Source organism: Papio anubis, chromosome 19 (genome assembly GCF_008728515.1).
Source record: "Papio anubis isolate 15944 chromosome 19, Panubis1.0, whole genome shotgun sequence".
Classification (NCBI taxonomy): domain Eukaryota; kingdom Metazoa; phylum Chordata; class Mammalia; order Primates; family Cercopithecidae; genus Papio; species Papio anubis.
Genome location: NC_044994.1, coordinates 20,031,870 through 20,050,215, shown reverse-complemented (window position 1 = coordinate 20,050,215; position 18,346 = coordinate 20,031,870). Strand labels below are relative to the sequence as shown.

The 18,346-nt window shown below is 36.4% G+C and overlaps 1 protein-coding gene across 2 annotated transcripts in view; it reads left to right on the top strand.

The window, feature by feature from the left end:
• Positions 1–17,008, top strand: part of CDH2 (cadherin 2) — a 245,592-nt gene extending 228,584 nt beyond the window's left edge. Inside the window, exons 16-17 of one of the 2 annotated variants that reach the window (XR_001897295.2) lie at positions 15,919–16,049; positions 16,762–17,008. Coding sequence is in view for 1 of the 2 variants with exons in the window: in XM_009192559.3 (XP_009190823.1) it covers positions 15,919–15,921 (3 nt within the window). In the remaining variant the exon portion in view is untranslated. Of the gene's footprint in view, positions 1–15,918 lie in introns of both variants that reach the window. The other variant, XM_009192559.3, reaches the window with a different exon arrangement.
• The last annotated feature ends 1,338 nt before the right edge of the window (positions 17,009–18,346 follow it).

Below are 18,346 nucleotides of genomic sequence, written 5' to 3'. Positions count from 1 at the left end.
GAGATTGTACATTGTGTATTATTCTGTAAGTTGCCTTTTTTTCACTAAGAGTGTATCTTGGAAATTTTTCCATATTAGTATATGTGTACACCTACCTCATTCTTTTTAACTGCTACCTAGTATTCCATAATATGAACATAATAGTTTTATTGAACCATTTCCTAATTAATTTGTTGTTTCCAATTTTTTGCTATTAAAAACAATGCCACAGTAAACATCCTTGTGCATGTCTCTTTGCATGGGAGTATTTCTCTAATACTAGTAGAGGCTTGGAGATGGAATTGCTGGATTAAAGAACGTGGAGATAAGTTAATTAAATATGGCTGAAATTATAAATGTTTTAGGATGCTTAAAAGTGCCTTTTAGCTGAAAGAAGACAAGGCTTTCTAAAAGCCAGCAACTTCCTCCACTGGCAAAAGGATTTTATGCAGCTCAAAATAGTAACCACAAAATGTAAGACAATCTAGCCAGGACCACCTTCTTTTTTCTTTGGAAGTTAGCCTTTGAGTCAAGCCACAATACTAGTTTTAAGTATTCTGTAAAATGACTGTAACCATGTGACATAATAGAACCTTGAAAACTATACATTTATGAACATGGTTTATGGATCCCATCCAGAAACATGTTTTTCTAGGCCATTCCTGGTCATTTGGATCTCTTCTGCAATATTGCTAATAAAAAACATGCATACAGAGTGTTAGTACCCCATGAAATAGGTCATTTTCCATGATAAAAGTATGTGCAGTTTAAATTTTAGTAAGACGTTGCCAAATTTCTCTTAAGTAAAAACTATGCCAATTTACACTCCTACCAGCCTGTGTACAAAAATATGTTTACACTCATCCTCAACAGTCCTGTACATCACATACACATTTAAAAGTTTTGCCATTATGATACGCAACAAAAGATACCTCATGTTAATAATTAGAGTTTTCTGATTACTAATGAGGGGATAGGAGATTTTTTTCTTATTAGCCATTTGTGTTTCTTTGAATTACATATTTTCATTTCCCTGTTGAGTTATTTGCCTTTTTAAAATTAATTAGTTAGGGCTTATATGCATTTTTTCATGATCTTTTGCTAATCCAGTAAGTTTTCTTAGAGAAATTTATAGCAAGTTTCATTTTTATGTGGTTTATTCTATGTTTGTAGATTTTTGAGAAGGTCTTAACACCTTTAAACTGTAAGATTATTATTCTATATTGTTCTCTTACCATTGTTTTGCATTTATCTCTTTAATACACCTAGAAATGATTTTGCATGATGCAGAAATCTAACTTGCTAAAAAATGTACAGATAAAGGTCTGTTTTCCAAATGCTACTTGTTAAAAACGTCAGTCTAAACCCAACCATGTGGAATGCATTCTTTACCATATACACGCTTCTATCACATACACTTATATCACTTATATCTGTTTTCCAAACACTACTTGTTAAAAACTTCAATATAAACCCAACCATGTGGAATGCATTCTTTACCATATACACTTATAACACTTACATCACATATACTTACATCACATATCACATACCTATATCACATATACTTACATCACATATCTCACACATATCATATATTTATATATATCACATACTTACATATACTTATATCACATATACTTATATCAGATATACTTGCATTAGAGTTGTGCTATAAGCATGTGTTTGTTTCTGCATGTTTTCTGTTCCATTGATCTTTAGATTCGTGCACAATACTCAATTGTTACACTGAATTATCAGTTCTGAACAAGCCATTTACACAATTTCTTATGTTCTTTTTTCACATTTTCTTTTGTGCATAAATTGTAGAAATATTTTGTGAAGTTCCATAACAAATTTCATTCAAAATTTGATTGAATTGTGAAAAGCTGTTTCATTTACTATTCTATCCAATACTATACTATCGTTCTCATTTTTTACATTATATATACTTTCATGGAATTTCACTAAACATCTCATTTTATTACACTCTTAATAATTTTCATTGCTATTATGAGTGGGCTCTACTTTTCATAGCATTTTTTCTAGTGATACTGCTCTGTTGGAAATTTATCGACTTTTATTTCTCGTTACTGTCTTATTTTACTGTTGTATTACTTTTAACAGCTTTTTGGCGATTCTCTTGGATTTTCCTGACAAACAATCATAACTGCAATTAATGACAGGTTTTTCCTTTTTCCAAGATGAATAGTTTTTGTTTTTGTTTTTTTCTGTATCGTTAGTAGCAGTGATCATTATAAGCATTGTTTTATTATTCCTGACTATAATAGGAAAGCTTTGTATGTTTCATGATTATGCATAGCATTTAGTATAGATACAAGTTTCTACTACTTACTTTGAGATTTTGTGTGTACATGTTGAATTTTATAAGATACATTTTCTTCATCTACATAGATGATTGTGTATTAGCCCACTAATAGAGTGAATTATATCATTAATGCCATTAGATTTTCTAATATTGAATTGAACTTTCCTGGAATAAACCCTACTTGGTCATAATGTTATTCTTTTAATGGGTTGATATATTTTATTTGCTGCTATATTAGGAATTTTAAGTTATATGTGATTATCTTATACTTTGTTTTTTCAATATTTTTGCTCAGTGTTAGTATCAGGCTTAATGCTAGCCTAAAATAAGTAATTAGGAAGACTGCCATTTTTCCTGCGCTCTGGATTTTATACATCACAATGAACTCTTCATTAAAAATGCTAAAATTCTATAATTTTACCATTGTGGGGACAGGTTTTCTTCAGTAGGAATTGGGATAATTCAGATGTTGCACTTATTTTTGAACAATTTTCACAATTTACATTTTCCTGGAAAGTCTCTTGCAGAATCTAGCTTTTAAAAAAATATATCAGTAGAAAATTGCATACAGTATTATCTTTATAAACTCTGTATCATACCTTAGGTTACGTTTTCTTACCCCCTTTTTCCTTTTACTTTTTTCTTCATCAGGGTAGTCAAATATTCTGTTAAAAGAACTAGCTTTACATTTATTGATACAGATATTCATTTGGTTATTGGGTACACATTTCTCCAAGCCTACTAATTTGTTTTTCTTATACTAGTGTTTTACTTCCATTTGGTTTATCAGTTCTTGAAAGGGATTTGTTAACATTTCCCATGAGCTTTTTGGATGTATTTCCAGACTATGATGAATATGTGTTTGAAACTTGGATTGTAACTTTTACCCGTCCTTGCTCAGTAATTTTCAGTACCTTCAGTTCTAAATTCCACATTATTCCATATTAATATAGCCATACCTGCTTTCTTTTGTTGATTTTTTGTTTGATTAGCCAAATATATGTGTGATTTTAGTCTGAGGTAGCATGTCCATCTCTTCATTGTTAATAACTTGAATAATTTTTCCTTTTACATTGTAAACATGTATGTCTTAAAACTTTTATTTCAATGCCATTTTCAAACACCACTGTAACAGTGGATTGGTCAAAACACCAGTCCAGACAATGATTTGAGTTTTGCAGTTTACCTCCTTTTAAGCCAATAACAGTCCTGCATTTTGAATTGTGACCTCAGTGAACTAGGCTCTCACTGGTGGTCCCACAGCTCTTCAGGGTATCTCCAGGTCGCCAGCATGTTAATGGACCCTGATGGTATTGAAGAGAAATTCAACAACCAGGCTTCTTATCCCTCTCATGTTTACTTCATGGTAGCTTTATAGTTTTGATATAAAAGTTTTTCCTCACTGGGGGGAGAAAGTATCATTTTCATATTCAAAGGAAAAATGGGAAGACTAACTCATAAGGAAAACTGGAAGACCTGAGAGTTCATATGATCCTGAACTGTCACTTTTTTGATTCATTCAAGATGACTTTAAGATCATAAAAATATCAACCACCTGACAGTTATTATCACCATATCCTTAGCAACCACAAGCAAACAGCAAAAAATAATCTTCCTTACTGAAAAGTATCAGTTGATTGACCCCCATTTACGAAAAGACTCAGAGGGGAGAAAGCAAGAGCACTTCTCTCTCTTTTTTTTAATGCAGCAAATTCAGTCTTACAGGTCCTGCTTTTTCACTGGTCATCAGTACTTGTGTAAAGTTTATAGTAAAAGCTAACACATCACCATTTTTTCTGCTTGTTAGCCAGCCTAGTTAAGCACTGGATGAGTGGAAAAAGAGATGATGCTACAGCAGCTAAAACAAGTTTAAGAGAGATTATTTGTATATTTAAAGTAATTCCAGTACCTTTAATTTCTAGTACAACAAATGGATGTGCTGACGACAGGTACAACTTAAAATCTGAGAATAGGCCGGGCGCGGTGGCTCACGCCTGTAATCCCAGCACTTTGGGAGACCAAGGCGGGCAGATCACAAGGTCAGGAGATCAAGACCATCCTGGCTAACACGGTGAAACCCCGTCTCTACTGAAAATACAAAAAATTAGCCGGGTGCAGTGGCAGGCGCCTGTAGTCCCAGCTACTCAGGAGACTGAGGCAGGAGAAAGGCATGAACCCGGGAGGCAGAGCTTGCAGTGAGCCGAGATTGCGCCACTGCACTCCAGCCTGGGCGACTGAGCGAGACTCTGTCTCAAAAAAAAAAAAAAAAATCTGAGAATATATTTTTTATAATTGTTTTAGCAAAAACTAAGTCTACATGAGAATTGCAACTTTTTTAGACAGGGTCTTGCTCTGGCACCCAAGCTGGAGTGCAGTGGCATGATCATAGCTCACTGCAGCCTCAAACCTCCTGGGCTCAAGACATCCTCGTACCTCAGCCTCCTGAGTAGCTGCAACTAGTGTATGCCTGGGTTTTTTGTTTTGTTTTGTTTTGTTTTTGAGAAAGGAGGTCTCACTGTGTTGCCAAAGCTGGTCTTGAACTCCTAGCCTCAAGTGATCCTCCACTTCAGCCTCAAAGCACTGGGGTTACGTGCAACATGAGCCACCTCACCTGGCCTGATACTTTAAGTGCCCACTCTTGGATGAGGAGGCAGAAGGAGGGGAAGAGGTGAAGCTTGTTGATTAGGAACATCTTTGTGAATCAGAAACATAATGGGAGACAGACATCCTTTGAGGTATTCTGTTACTGTTAGCCAACACGTATTTGATATATTAGATTCATTTAATCAGGTTTTAAAGTTTGGACAAGTTGATCTCAAGAGTAATTCAAAAAAGTATTTATATATTCAGGAATTCATGGCTAACTTAATTATGAAATAGATGTCAGCTTCTACAGTAATTTACTTGATCTTTCTCGGCAACTAAGGAACGCTGAATAAAAACTGCAAGTTTAAGAATGTTGACCTTTGTCTTGTAGGTGAATACATATATATTTATCAGTGACAGCTTATTTTTCTAGTTTCTACTTTGTGAGAAAGGTAGTTTGCATAGTACAATTTTAGAGTTTGCTGCTTTTTTTTTGAATAGTTTTAAAATTATATATAGTAAAGGCATTTTATTAACACCCATGGTCAGCAGCAAAACATTACTGAATGAGAATATTTTTGTTTATTTTCATTTTAAATGGCTTTTATAGTCAGAGGCTGGTTGAGACTATTTTAATAATTTTTTGTTTCATTTTCTTCCTGTTTTATCTCCATCTTAATCTTTAGGTATCTAAGCATCAACCACCACAGAAAAGCATCAACCACCACAGACTGAAGGAAATGTTTTCCTTTTGTCCCAGAGTTTTTTTCACCTGGAATACTTAGTTTTATACCACTGCACTAGTATCTCTGCAATCTTTGGAATAAGTAAAACTAAATCAAAGCCTCATCTCTTCAGGCCTCATGTGAACAATATAAATTAAAGCGGACCTCTTTTGTGGTTGTGGAAAACATGGCCTCAGAGACTGTGTTGAACAAAAACTATTGCCAGTCTTGCACAGAAATACATCCAACAACGTGGATAGATTTCATTAATACTGAGTTCTTCCCATGTGCATAGATACTGGGCTGTGTATTTGGCATATTAAGTCATTTAATCTTTATTGTAATTACTTCATCACTTCTTATTGACTCATCATTACTTCCCACATTTTAATAATTCTAAGATCAAGAGGCTTCATAGAGTTAATAGCGTGTACCCCAGCAAGGTGCTGTAGTTGTGTGAAAACTTTACATTGATGCTTTTTGATAACATCAGTAAAGCACCAGCATCAGAGTGTCTGAGTCTATGAAACACGTATTAAAGTATATAAGGTCACTTTTATTTTTCCTGATTTCTTGAGATGGAGAAGCTCTATTAGGAGAAGTTATGTGACTTGTCCACTGACACTGAGCTAGTCAGTGGCAGAGCCATGATTTTTTAAGCCCAACTGTCTAGCTCCAGAGCTCACACTTATCTCTACAAGACACTGAGTGAAAAAACAGAAGGCTGAGTGAACAAAAGAAAGAGTGGCTCTTTTGCATAGTGCCATGTGTGTATTAGTTGAACCACATAGGATCGCCATTTTGGGGTGTTCAGACAGTCAAATATTTATACACCTAAATTAAATCTTTAGTTCATTCTAAACTTTAAGAATGAATCACATAATTTACAAGGAACCATAATACCCTGTGAAACACTAAGCATAGAAGTGTGGGTGTGTGGGGGGAAGGAGATGAATGGGAGACCTCAGGATAAGAGGAAACTTTTTAAAAACATAATAGTTTATTATACTCACTAAGTTCCTTGACTGCTTACACCAAGACTGCCACATTTCTAGTGTTCTTACTCATCAGTCTCTCCAGGGCCTAGAAAGCTGCCAGGCACGCTCACACAGCCACCATGGACAATCTCATTCATACACAAAACAAGACCTACCTACCATCTCTGGCCCACATGTTTCATTTTCCAGTTATAAACTGAACAATTTTGAAAATCAAAGTAACATTTCCAGGCTCTGGGGAACATTTAGTCTGCTAGCAGAAACTCATTTTCTTCTCCACTAAGAAAGATGAATCTTCTGTTTCTTTATGCAACATAGCTTGGATAAAAAACATTTGTTTTTCTAATAGACTAACTCTTGGCCTTCCAGAGCGCTGCAACATCCTCAAGTGCCTTGAGAAGAAATTAAACATGGCCAGAGGCACAGACTGGTACGATTCTCCCTGGGTTCAAATCCCACCTGTGCCCTTTAATGGCTGCATAACTTCAGATAATTTGTTCAGTCTCTGTTTCCTTGTCTGTGGAACAGAAGACACCTGGAGCATTGTAAACACACCATTACAAGTTAGCTCTTGTTATCTATTATTAGGAAGACATGTTCATGTTTATCTACATGCCTATAATTGTTACACTATATCCTTTTATAATTTACTAAGAAAGAAAATGTTTCACTCTCAAAAAGCTTTTAAGTTTCAAGTTATTCTCTTAATTTTTCAAACATTATTTGAAAGGGCTTCAGACAGAACTTCCATAAGAACTTTGTAATTCTATCATACATTTTCTTTTTGCCCTTCTAGTATACACACTTATGTTGGTAAGAGACTTTACCTCATTAAAAAAATAAAAAATCTGTCTAAGTTTTCTGCATTCCAGGTTTCAAACTTTTTACCATTATTAAAAGCAGCATTAAATATGTTTTATATAATTTATTTGGCCCTTATAGTCAAGTTTATGGAAGTAGAATTGCACTTGATTTCTGGTCCCAATTTCCAGAATGCTTCAACATCGGTTAACTTTGTTTCCTTAACTGCCAGCTCTGGAAGAATATCCAAGTACATCCAGGAAACTTGGAACCACAGAAATTCTGAAAATCGATTAAATTGCCTGGAAGTGATAGATCCTAAAGAGATCAAACTTTATTACTCTGGAGATTTTCCTTGTGGACTTTGGCATAAAAAGTACAGATTTAATAACTCAGCTATGTTAGCAGAATCATCCATTTTAGCCTGGCTCACCTAATTCTATATGTGCTTTCTAATATTTCCCTTCTTAACAGTATGATTCCTCTTAAACCCTTTGGCTGCATGTATAGGAATCTTTCAGAAATTAGGTCATCATGCAACATTAAACTTTAATAACTGGATGTACAGGGCATAGAAGCAAATATATCAAATTGCTTTTGTTAATCAGAATCACATTCGTTACAAGAACTTAATATCAGTATCACCAAGTTTATGAAATCATTTAGCACAACTGAAGAATGTGAAATGAGACCAATGATGTGAAGGTATTTTATAAACTAGAAAGGGCTGTATAAATGTTAGGTTTTAAATATTAAATCAATAACTTGGAAAAATGGATGGCATATGTATCATAACAAAATGTGCTACTTGGCCGGGCGCGGTGGCTCACGCCTGTAATCCCAGCACTTTGGGAGGCCGAGGTGGGCGGATCACGAGGTCAGGAGATCGAGACCATCCTGGCTAACATGGTGAAACCCCGTCTCTACTAAAAATACAAAAACTTAGCCGGGCATGGTGGCAGGCGCCTGTAGTCCTGGCTATTCGGGAGGCTGAGGCAGGAGAATGGGTTGAACCCGGAGGGGAGAGCTTGCAGTGAGCCAAAATTGTACCACTGCACTCCAGCCTGGGTGACAGAGCAAGTCTCCTCAAAAAAAAAAAAAAAAAAAAAAAAAAAAAATAAGGTGCTACTTAGATTGAAACCTCAGCTATGTGTCTCTCCTACAAACTAAAAGCCAATACTCAGCTGTCTCAGAACATACTGGTGTCACAACCCAGAGAAACAGGTCACAGATGGAGCTATTCATTTGTTCTTTGGTTCCAGGATATGTTTGCTTGTTGATTTTGTTTTTCTCATAGTTGCAATAATTTATTGTAATTATGACTTCTTAATGGTGAGAGAAAATTATTAAATGGTGTGACAAACTGATATTTTGTCCTTTGAAGGATACTGTCTTTTACTGTTTTTACATGTTAAGTTGATTCTTCTATTATCAAACCTTATTTCTCATGTGACTAGTCCTCTAGGAAAGATGAAATATGTGAATAAATCATGTAATGACCTTGAAGAATGGAGGAACTATAATGGGAGCCAAGGAGACTGAAGTCACTCATTAGTCTCAGGGTGGAAAAAACATGGCTTCTCAGAGGAGCATTAAACAAAACTATTGTCCAAATAAAGCACAAGAAAAAGCTCCAAAGAGTTGGCAAGGGTTTTTTTACAATAAGAGGCATCCAAGAAGGTGGAAGGACTTGATGGATAATGGTTGAGTTTATTGGCCAGTGATTCCTAAACTTACTACCTATTAGAATTTCTAGGGATCTTTTTAAAATACTGCCTGGCTCCCACACCAATATACCCAGGACCACAGTCTGAGCAACTGAACCCGCCATGCAGGATTACCCAAGAGAAGAGCAAGTCTGGATTTGCCTAAAAGCGTTGTTGGGGTCTCATCTGATTCAGACAGTTGGTAACCATATGGAGGAACACTAATTAAGAACCTGTCCCAGTATGGGTTCCAACGGAAGCATACTGAGATGGAGATTAGCATGCAGAAAGTTTATCGGGGAGTAATTTAAGGATTTATGTTTGTGGAAAGAAAGGGAAAGAAGCCAGATTAGGTAGAGAGAGAAGTTGGGCTACTATGAAGTGTCAACAAAGGCTCTCAACTGATACCTGAGGAAACTAGAAAATTATGCTGGTTCTTTAGGGAACTAGAAAACTATACTGGTTCTTTAGGGTGGTCCCAAATTGAAGCCCAAGGGTGGGGTTGCGGGCACACCTATATAGCCCAGTATAGATAAGACACTGGATGTGTGCAGCCCTAGGAAGGTTTTAGCCTTGGGAGGCAACCCTAGAAGAGGGCTGATGACTGAAGGCCATCTGCCAGCAGTACTCTCAGCAATGGGAAAGCACATTTTTCAGTTCTCCAGAAGGTCCTGAGAGGCACACTATAGTGCATGCTTATTAGTCTGTTTTTAACTTTGATAACTTAGCCATTTTATGCTGCCGTATAGTAAAAACAAAATTAAACCACATAGTATAAGAACTCCCCTTTCAGGAAGGAAGTCTTTGTCTAGGATGATGACTTCTTGGGAATGAGGCAATGTGAAAAGAGGTGAGTTCGAGGGCCACATCTGCAAGGTACAGGAAGTGTGTGGAGGTGAATGAAAGCAGTGATGCCTAAATAACAGCATGGGAAAGTTTGACATCAGGGCCATTTTACACTCACTTTCAATGTATCTGCAGTGCTGAATACAAACCACCCCCTCCATTTCTACTATAAAGGTCATGTGGGAGGTCTGGGGGATTTTGTTGTGCTTTTTCTCCTTTCGTGTGTTTCTAGTGCATTGTGAAAATCAGGTAAAGATTCAGCAGGAGTATTAGTGCAGCGGGGAGTGACAGATTGAAATAGAAGTAATGTAGCTCTTAAGGACACCAAGACCCCAGGAGCTATCTGAAATTGCAGTTATTTTTCTGACTCCCAGGGTTTACCCACAGTGATTAGTTCATCTATGGAAGAACGCGTGTGCTTGATTTGGTAGCTGCAAGGAAGAAAACGTAGGGAAACTCACTAGGCCATCATGTAGAGCCAAATTGGAAGGAAGGAGCCCAAGAAATAAAGGACTGGGAAATGCAGAATGCATTCCCAAAAACACACAGGAAGAAAGAAAATTCATCTGATCCAGGAGGCCCACAAACATTAGACAAATAGAGATAGGTACTTTGTATATACTTCTAGGGATATATTTTTATAATGTAATAGCATTCTTTTTTTTTTTTTTTTTTTTGAGACGGAGTCTCGCTCTGTCGCCCAGGCTGGAGTGCAGTGGCCGGATCTCAGCTCACTGCAAGCTCCGCCTCCCGGGTTCACGCCATTCTCCTGCCTCAGCCTCCCGAGTAGCTGGGACTACAGGCGCCCGCCACCTCGCCCGGCTAGTTTTTTTTTTGTATTTTTAGTAGAGACGGGGTTTCACCAGGTTAGCCAGGATGGTCTCGATCTCCTGACCTTGTGATCCGCCCGTCTCGGCCTCCCAAAGTGCTGGGATTACAGGCTTGAGCCACCGCGCCCGGCCTTGTAATAGCATTCTTTCTATCTAGATCGTAAATATTACACCACTTGAATATTTGAATTTCTTGCTAAAAATATTTTTGCTTTCCTTCAAATATCCCAATTTAGCAGACACAATTTGCATATACCTGCATGTTTCTATACCAATTAATTGGTGTGTATTGTTTTAAATTCTACTAGATTATACATACAGAAGTTAAGTTATGCTATACCTCTGTGCTGCTCAGTACTTGATAGTGAGGTGATTTAAAAAGCAAAGAGATTTTAGTTTCTCAAGATAAGGGAAATATCTAGAACATAATCAAGTATAACTTACTAGAGTGAAAGGGTATAGTATGTAATTATTAATAATTCCTACTTAATAGTCACAAGTAGCATCTTTCAAAACTTGCTTTAATCTCAGTGCTCTCAAAAATGCTTTTGATTAAAAAAGATAATCCAAAAGTCGATCCATTTTGTTCTTCTCATAATATTTTATCACCTTGAAATGTTGATGTCAGAGGTAAGAATTATCTATTATAATTCACAGTGATAGAAGTGTATGAGGACAAACATGGTCTATAAATATGGATTATGTATTCAAATTATATACTCAGTTTATGAATACTATGTGGGTGGTATTCAAAATGTATGCTGTATAAGGCCATTCTCACATTGCCTATAAAGACATACCCGAGACGGGGTAATTTAGAAAGAAAAGAAGTTTAACTGGCTCAGAGTTCTGCAGGTTGTACAGGAAGCATAATGTGGGCATCTGTTTGGCTTCTGGGGAGGCCTCAGGAAACTTACAATCTTGGTGGAAGGCGAAGGGGGAGCCAGCACTTCACATGGCTGGAGCACAAGGAAGAGAGAGATGGGGGCAGTGCCACACATTTTTAAACAAGCAGATCTCACAAGAACTCACTATTGTGAGGACGGCAAAAGGAGGGGATGATGTTAAACCAAGAGAAACAACCCCCATGATCCAATCATCTTCCACCAGACCCCACCTCCAGCATTGGAAATTATATTTTAATATTATATTTGTGTGGGGACACATATTCAAACCATACCATATGCCTATATTTTTAAAGAAGTTAAAAAAAATTGGTGTTTTCAAAATTAAATAAAAACTTGCCTTGCCATTCATAGCAGATGATTTTCTGACTATCTGGATCTGCATAAAATCTTTCTGGAATGAAAAATAAATTATTGATTTTCTTGGGAACCTAAAATAATTGACCATTAGTTCAACTTATGTCTAAGAAAACTTGAAATGTAGTTCCTACATCCTTGGCTCACTTATAATCCTACCATTGTGTTGTGCATCTCACAGGTCTTTGAGAGAAATAGTGAAGAGAATTTAGAAAAGAAAGTTAGATTAGAAGACTCAGTGTGTAGATTATTTTCATGTTATTCAGAGGTACATATCAATGGTACCTGAGACCCTAAAATGGTATATTAAAAATAACAAAGGGATAAATTAGCCTAATGTCATAATAATAACAATCTTTTATTTTGCACATCTTTTCCTGATTGATATGCTTTACAGAAATTATCTAATTTGATCCAAACCTCAACCTGTCTTACCAATGAGTAAACTAAGATTCAAAAAGTATATATGTAAGTTGCCCAAAATCACACAATAAATTACAGAGTTTGGAAAAAAAACTTAGTCATGTCTAAGATCCAGATTTTGAACCACTACATTTTCTTTTAAATGTCTTTATTTTAATTATAATAAAATTTTCATAAAGATGGATTTTTTACCTCTAATATAGCAAAATTTCAAACTTCAATTGTAAATTTTGCATATTTTAGTAAAATTTCAAGCTTTTAATGTATTTGAAAGTTGACCCTACAATTTCAAAGCTGTTAATGTTCCCAGAAAAGAGAAAATAAAATGAAATTTGAGGATATTTGCTGTCCTAATATGAAGTTTGCTCATATTTTGAATATGAATGTAACTATTTTGCTTGCACATCTTTTTTTACCAGCACATTCAGTTGGCATTACTAAAGTTTCCTTTTGAATTAGAATATCTCTAAAACTTGAGAGTGTTTTACTTTCGTAATAAAATGCCAGTTTCCTATAAGTTTTTTTGAGCCCAGGCAGAAATAACTGAAGTAATTCAAAAGGGAGGAGAGGGGCAGCACAGTAGCTCAGCCTGTAATGCCAATCCCAGCACTTTGGGAGCCGAGGCAGAAGGATCGCTTGAGCCTAGGAGTTTGAGACCAGTCTGGACAACATAGTGGGACCCCATCTCTACAAAAAATAGAATAAAATAATTAGCAGAACATGGTGACACATGCCTGACATCTCAGCTACTCAGGATGCTGAGGTGGGACCATGGCTTGAGCCTGGGCCATTGAGGCTGCAGGGAGCTGTGATGGCACCACTGCACTCTGGACTGGGTGACAGAGTGAGATTCTGTCTTGGAGAAAAGAAAAGGGAAGGGGGGAAGATAGTATACAAAAGAAAAATACATCAGCTATGAAAGCGTGAGTGAGAAATAGATTGTATTACTTATTAAAAGGAATTTGTCGGTAGTCAGATTCATAGAATAAGGAATGCTGTACAGTGCAGTGAAAGAGAAAGGTTTTCAGCCAGGAGCCCTGCATTTGTGTCCCAGAATCGCCAGTTACTCGTGAATATGCACCACGGCATCCTTATCTGTACCATGAGCATATAACAATGCCTGCTTGTCTATTTAATTTAAAAGGCTATTATGAGAGGCAAAAAGGAAATGGTATAAAAGACCTTGTAGAATGTAAATGTATACAGATATTAATTTTGATCTTCTAACCTTGACTGATGGTTATCACAGCAGTTCATTATGTGTAAGTCTAAGCATTGAGTCTATCCCTTTATCTATCTCTGTCTTCCATTGTCAAGAAGAAGTGAAATTAAAAACATAAAACCAAACACATCCGGACTTCCCTTGTTGATCTATTTTCTGTCAGTATTACAGTTGTGTTTATAGTGCAACAGAATAATATAGCAATTCACATAAATCAATGAGTACAAGTTTTAGTGAAGCCTTCTTAAAAGGGCTTTGTTAAGTTTAATCCTTTAAATGTGAAATGAAAACATAATTTGCTTTTTAATTCTTAAGAGACAAATGTTGCATAAGAAACTATAATGAATAAAGAAAATGCATTTCACATGGTACTTTAGCCAGAAAGATAGCCATTGAACAACAGACACTGATTGGACCTCTGTTGTGTGCCAAGCACCATGCTAAGCACAAGTCTACAAAGGTCATTAAGACTTCTGGTCTACCCTCAAAGACTTTCTGGTCTAATGTAGAGATAAGTCATGTGGCCAGACACTACACAAAGCAGTACCATAGTGGAAATGGACCCAATTCTACTGGAGTTATTGAAAGGAATATCTGACTTCATCTGTTCTACCTACTTGTCATGGTGATATGCTTTGGCTCTATGTCCCCACCCAAATCTCATATCAAATTATAATCCCCAGCATTGGAAGTAGGCCTAGTGGGAGATGATTGTATCATGAGGGTGGTTTCCAGTGGTTTAGCACTATCCCCTTATGCTGTCTTGTGATAGTGTTCTCATAAGATCTGCTTATGTGAAAGTATGTAGCACCTCCCCCTTCACCCTCTCTTTCTCTCTCCTGCCAACCATGTGAACATGTGTCTGCTTCCCCTTTGCTTTCCTCTATAACTAGAAGTTTCCTGAGGCCTCCCCAGAAGCAGAAGCCTCTACAGCCTGCAGAACTGTGAGCCAATTAAACCTCTTTTCTTTATAAATTATCCAGTCTCAGGTGTATCTTTATAGCAGAGTGATAATGGACTAACACACATGGCAATACTTACTATGAGTGTGGAAGGCTAAGTTTCCCAAACCCAAGGGGGAAAAAAGGAACATTCTCAAAGGGAACAGCATAATACAAAAACACCAAGGTATGATCTCAAGGCACGTTCTGGGAATGGTCAAGTAAAGCACTGGAGGGTAGAGCAGCAAGGAATGAAGTTTGCTGGAAGTTGGGGCAGGTTCAGATCATACTCAGACCTGTGTAGCATGCTAAATAATTTAGATTTTTATGTCTTGGGTTATAAAAAGCTGAGTAGGAATTTGAAATAAAGGAAAGATATCATCAGACTGACATTGTTCAGTAGTCACAGTGGTAGTTCTATGGAGTCTGCAGGGCCCAAATCAAATCTTCCACTTGCTTCCAGTGCAGACACAACTCTGTTCCAGACTCTTGTACCAAATTAGTTAATTGATTAGTTAATTTAATTAATTACTGGTTCCAAAAATCCTGGGGTCAAGGACCAAAGAAAACACAGCTGTGTGACTGTTTCATTGTATGTTAATATTAATAGGATGTTTCAAACGCTTACAGAGATGATGTTTTATCTAATAAATGTGTTATTAAAATTAGTGTATTGCCCTTTAAGGAAGATGCTGGTTTAGAAAATAGCTGATCTTTAGGGCAAGAAAGGGACATCCTGCTAAAATAGAAAAAGGTCTCTGAAAGAAAATCCTGCAGTATCAAAGAGACAATAAACCACTGTGATTCTGATAGAAAAAGAAATCTATTCCTTGCAGTAATGGAACCTTCATTGGTTTGAAAAGAAATCTGTACATTGAAGCAAAAATGGCACACAGATTGCTCTCAGAATCATGTCAGAAGGCAATATGGAGTTAACTGACACAACCTACTGGCTAGTTTGACAGACATTGATGCAGACAGCAGCATAAACTAGACCTAAAATGGAAGCCGGCAGAACCAGAAAGGGAAACAGACCTTGGAATGTCCGTATGCCTGTGAGTGTGTGTGCCTCAGCACGCCTGATGGAAGTAAAGAAAATGGTATTAATAGAGGAATCATAATAGTATTTGGTGTATTTTATCCTACGTGTATTTGTTAGAATGAAAAAGGTATAAGCAGCCCCGTCATCTCACTATTTCATAGTTGTGAGAGAAAAACTGTATTTACTGGCTGATAACGTATTTTCTTTCTTTAATTTATGTTATTTCAGTGAGACTGTTCACATGGAACTCAAATAAGCTCTTCAATCAAAGCTACCTAAAATTATCACCATTTGCTAATATACCATGGCCTTCAAGTCAACAACTTCTGATAAATTCTTACTGGGTTTGGAAAGCCTTAGTTAAGTATAATCTCAAATTTCTTAGAAAATATGCATTAAGGTGTCATGCCATTTTGTTTAAATCCCAAATACTTGTAGCTTGCTTTTTCTGAAACAATCATTGATGCATCAGTCGGTTTCATGGCTTAGTGACTCTGGGCATCCAAAACAGGTTAGAATTACAAGATGTTTAATCTCTCAAACTAAAAGCCACTATGTTGGGCCTCAAGACTGCTTTTCTTCTAACATAGTCAATATTTCTCTGTCTCCCTCCTTTTTTCTCTCTTCCTTTTTTTCCAACCTAAGAACTGGAATTAAGTATATTCAAACAGCTAGCTAGTTATTGTAGCAAAATCATAATATTCAGGACATGCTATGGGGTTCAGGAATAATACATATTATGATTTATATTGGTCATGTTGATGACTAAACAATTATTTCACAACGTATCTATACATTTTATAGATGAATAGTTGAAAGTAAAGAGGACCTATTTCTATAAAGTCCAGAGTATATGATTTTGCCAAATATGCTCTTGAAGCAATATATTCTTTCGATTAAATAAAGAAATTCCCTTTATGTTTGAAGTTGATCTTAGGTACAATAAGGAGGACATGCATTTTGGTTTGGTTTATTTAATATCACCATCAGTGTACCTCCTGTTTAATGGTATGTGTGAATCCAAAAAAGAGATAAGACTTGAGATGCTGGCTTTTCATTTTCTTTCTACAGAAAACCTGCCCCACACAGAGCTTACACCTATGACCTTGGCTTCGTGGGCACCATGATCTCAGCAATGCATCTATCATGCCTGCCTTTGGACCTAATGAGTATGAACCACATTACATCAGAGAAGAGTGCCAGGGTCAACAATTAATATTTTAGAGTTACAACTACATATGAACCTATGTACTTGCATTTTCAGCAATATTACAGCATAGTATTATTTATATCTAAAATAAAAAAATGCATGAATATATTATCTGGCTTGCTAGTAAATATGATTCCAAGTGGGCAAATATTATTAATATATCTGGATCATAAGTAGCGGGATTTAAAAGGCATGATTACAAGCCAAAGCCAAATCTAACTCTCCCTTAAATAAAGCTCTAGATTTAATTTGAATGATATATTTAATTGATCATTGATAGATACTAAAAATTGATGAATAGAACTGATCCACCTAATTTAATTTATCTCTTCTGTAAGTCAAAACTTCATATAATTAATTTGACAGTTAAAATCAAGGCATCTTATATTGCTTTCAAAGGTCCTCCCACCATTTACATGGTTTACAACAGCAACAGCTATGCTTGTCTGCCATGTTTCAGCTTTCGGGCCAAAGTATATGGGGCTGATCCTAGTTTGACTCTGAAAACATGTAGCTGCAAACAAGACTTCAACTCTGTCATGTTCATGTCTTAATGAAGGCAACACAAACATGGAGTTATTCAATAGCCATTTTCCATCATATGAACTGAACAAAAAGAGCTGGTCTGCAACTGGAGACTCAGCAACTGCACAGAGACACAGAAATGACAGGGGACAGCTGAGGTTTTCAATGCAGGCAGTCTAGTGCCTCTTTCTCAGACATTCCTCGATGCCAACCCCATTGCTGTGTATAGCTTACAAAAGAGATCTCTAAGTCCTTGCACTACATTGGACTCTTTGCTTAAAACTATTCAGGTGATTTTTTTTAACCTATGACCAAAGGAGTGCTAAGAAGTATAAATGGGAGCCAAGCATATTCAAGAGAAATCAAGAAAGGTTAATTGGTTCATAATCCCCAAAGAGTCTGGCATAGGAATTTCTTGCAGAAGGAAACGTAAATTTAATTTAAATGTTTGATTTATGTACATAATATCAATCAACTGTCATAAAGAGATGGTAGAAAAGTTTCTAGTAAACATAGTCTCTCTTATATAAGAAAATCCAAAAATAAATATGTCATTTGACAAGGGTAAAGTCAGATATTATGTTAACAGTTCACCCAAACGAAGGCATGTCAGTCTGCATGTGGGGCAGGTGGCATTAATTTCTTAGAATAAGCAGATTAAAATGAAATATAAATTTGATTCTGCTTCATTTGGGGAAGACGAGATAGTGCCTAGCTTGAAACAGAGGCACCATATGGAGATAAGCATAGGCAATGAGAAAGAGACGTGAAGAAGGCATATTGCCAACTATTATGACTTTTAATCTGTTTGCCAATTGTGTCCTAGATACCTCTAAAGGCCTTACTTTTTTACCTCTGAGTTTTCAGGCTACAGCAAGAATATGAATATGTATAAAGGGGGATAAATGATTCAACTAAGAT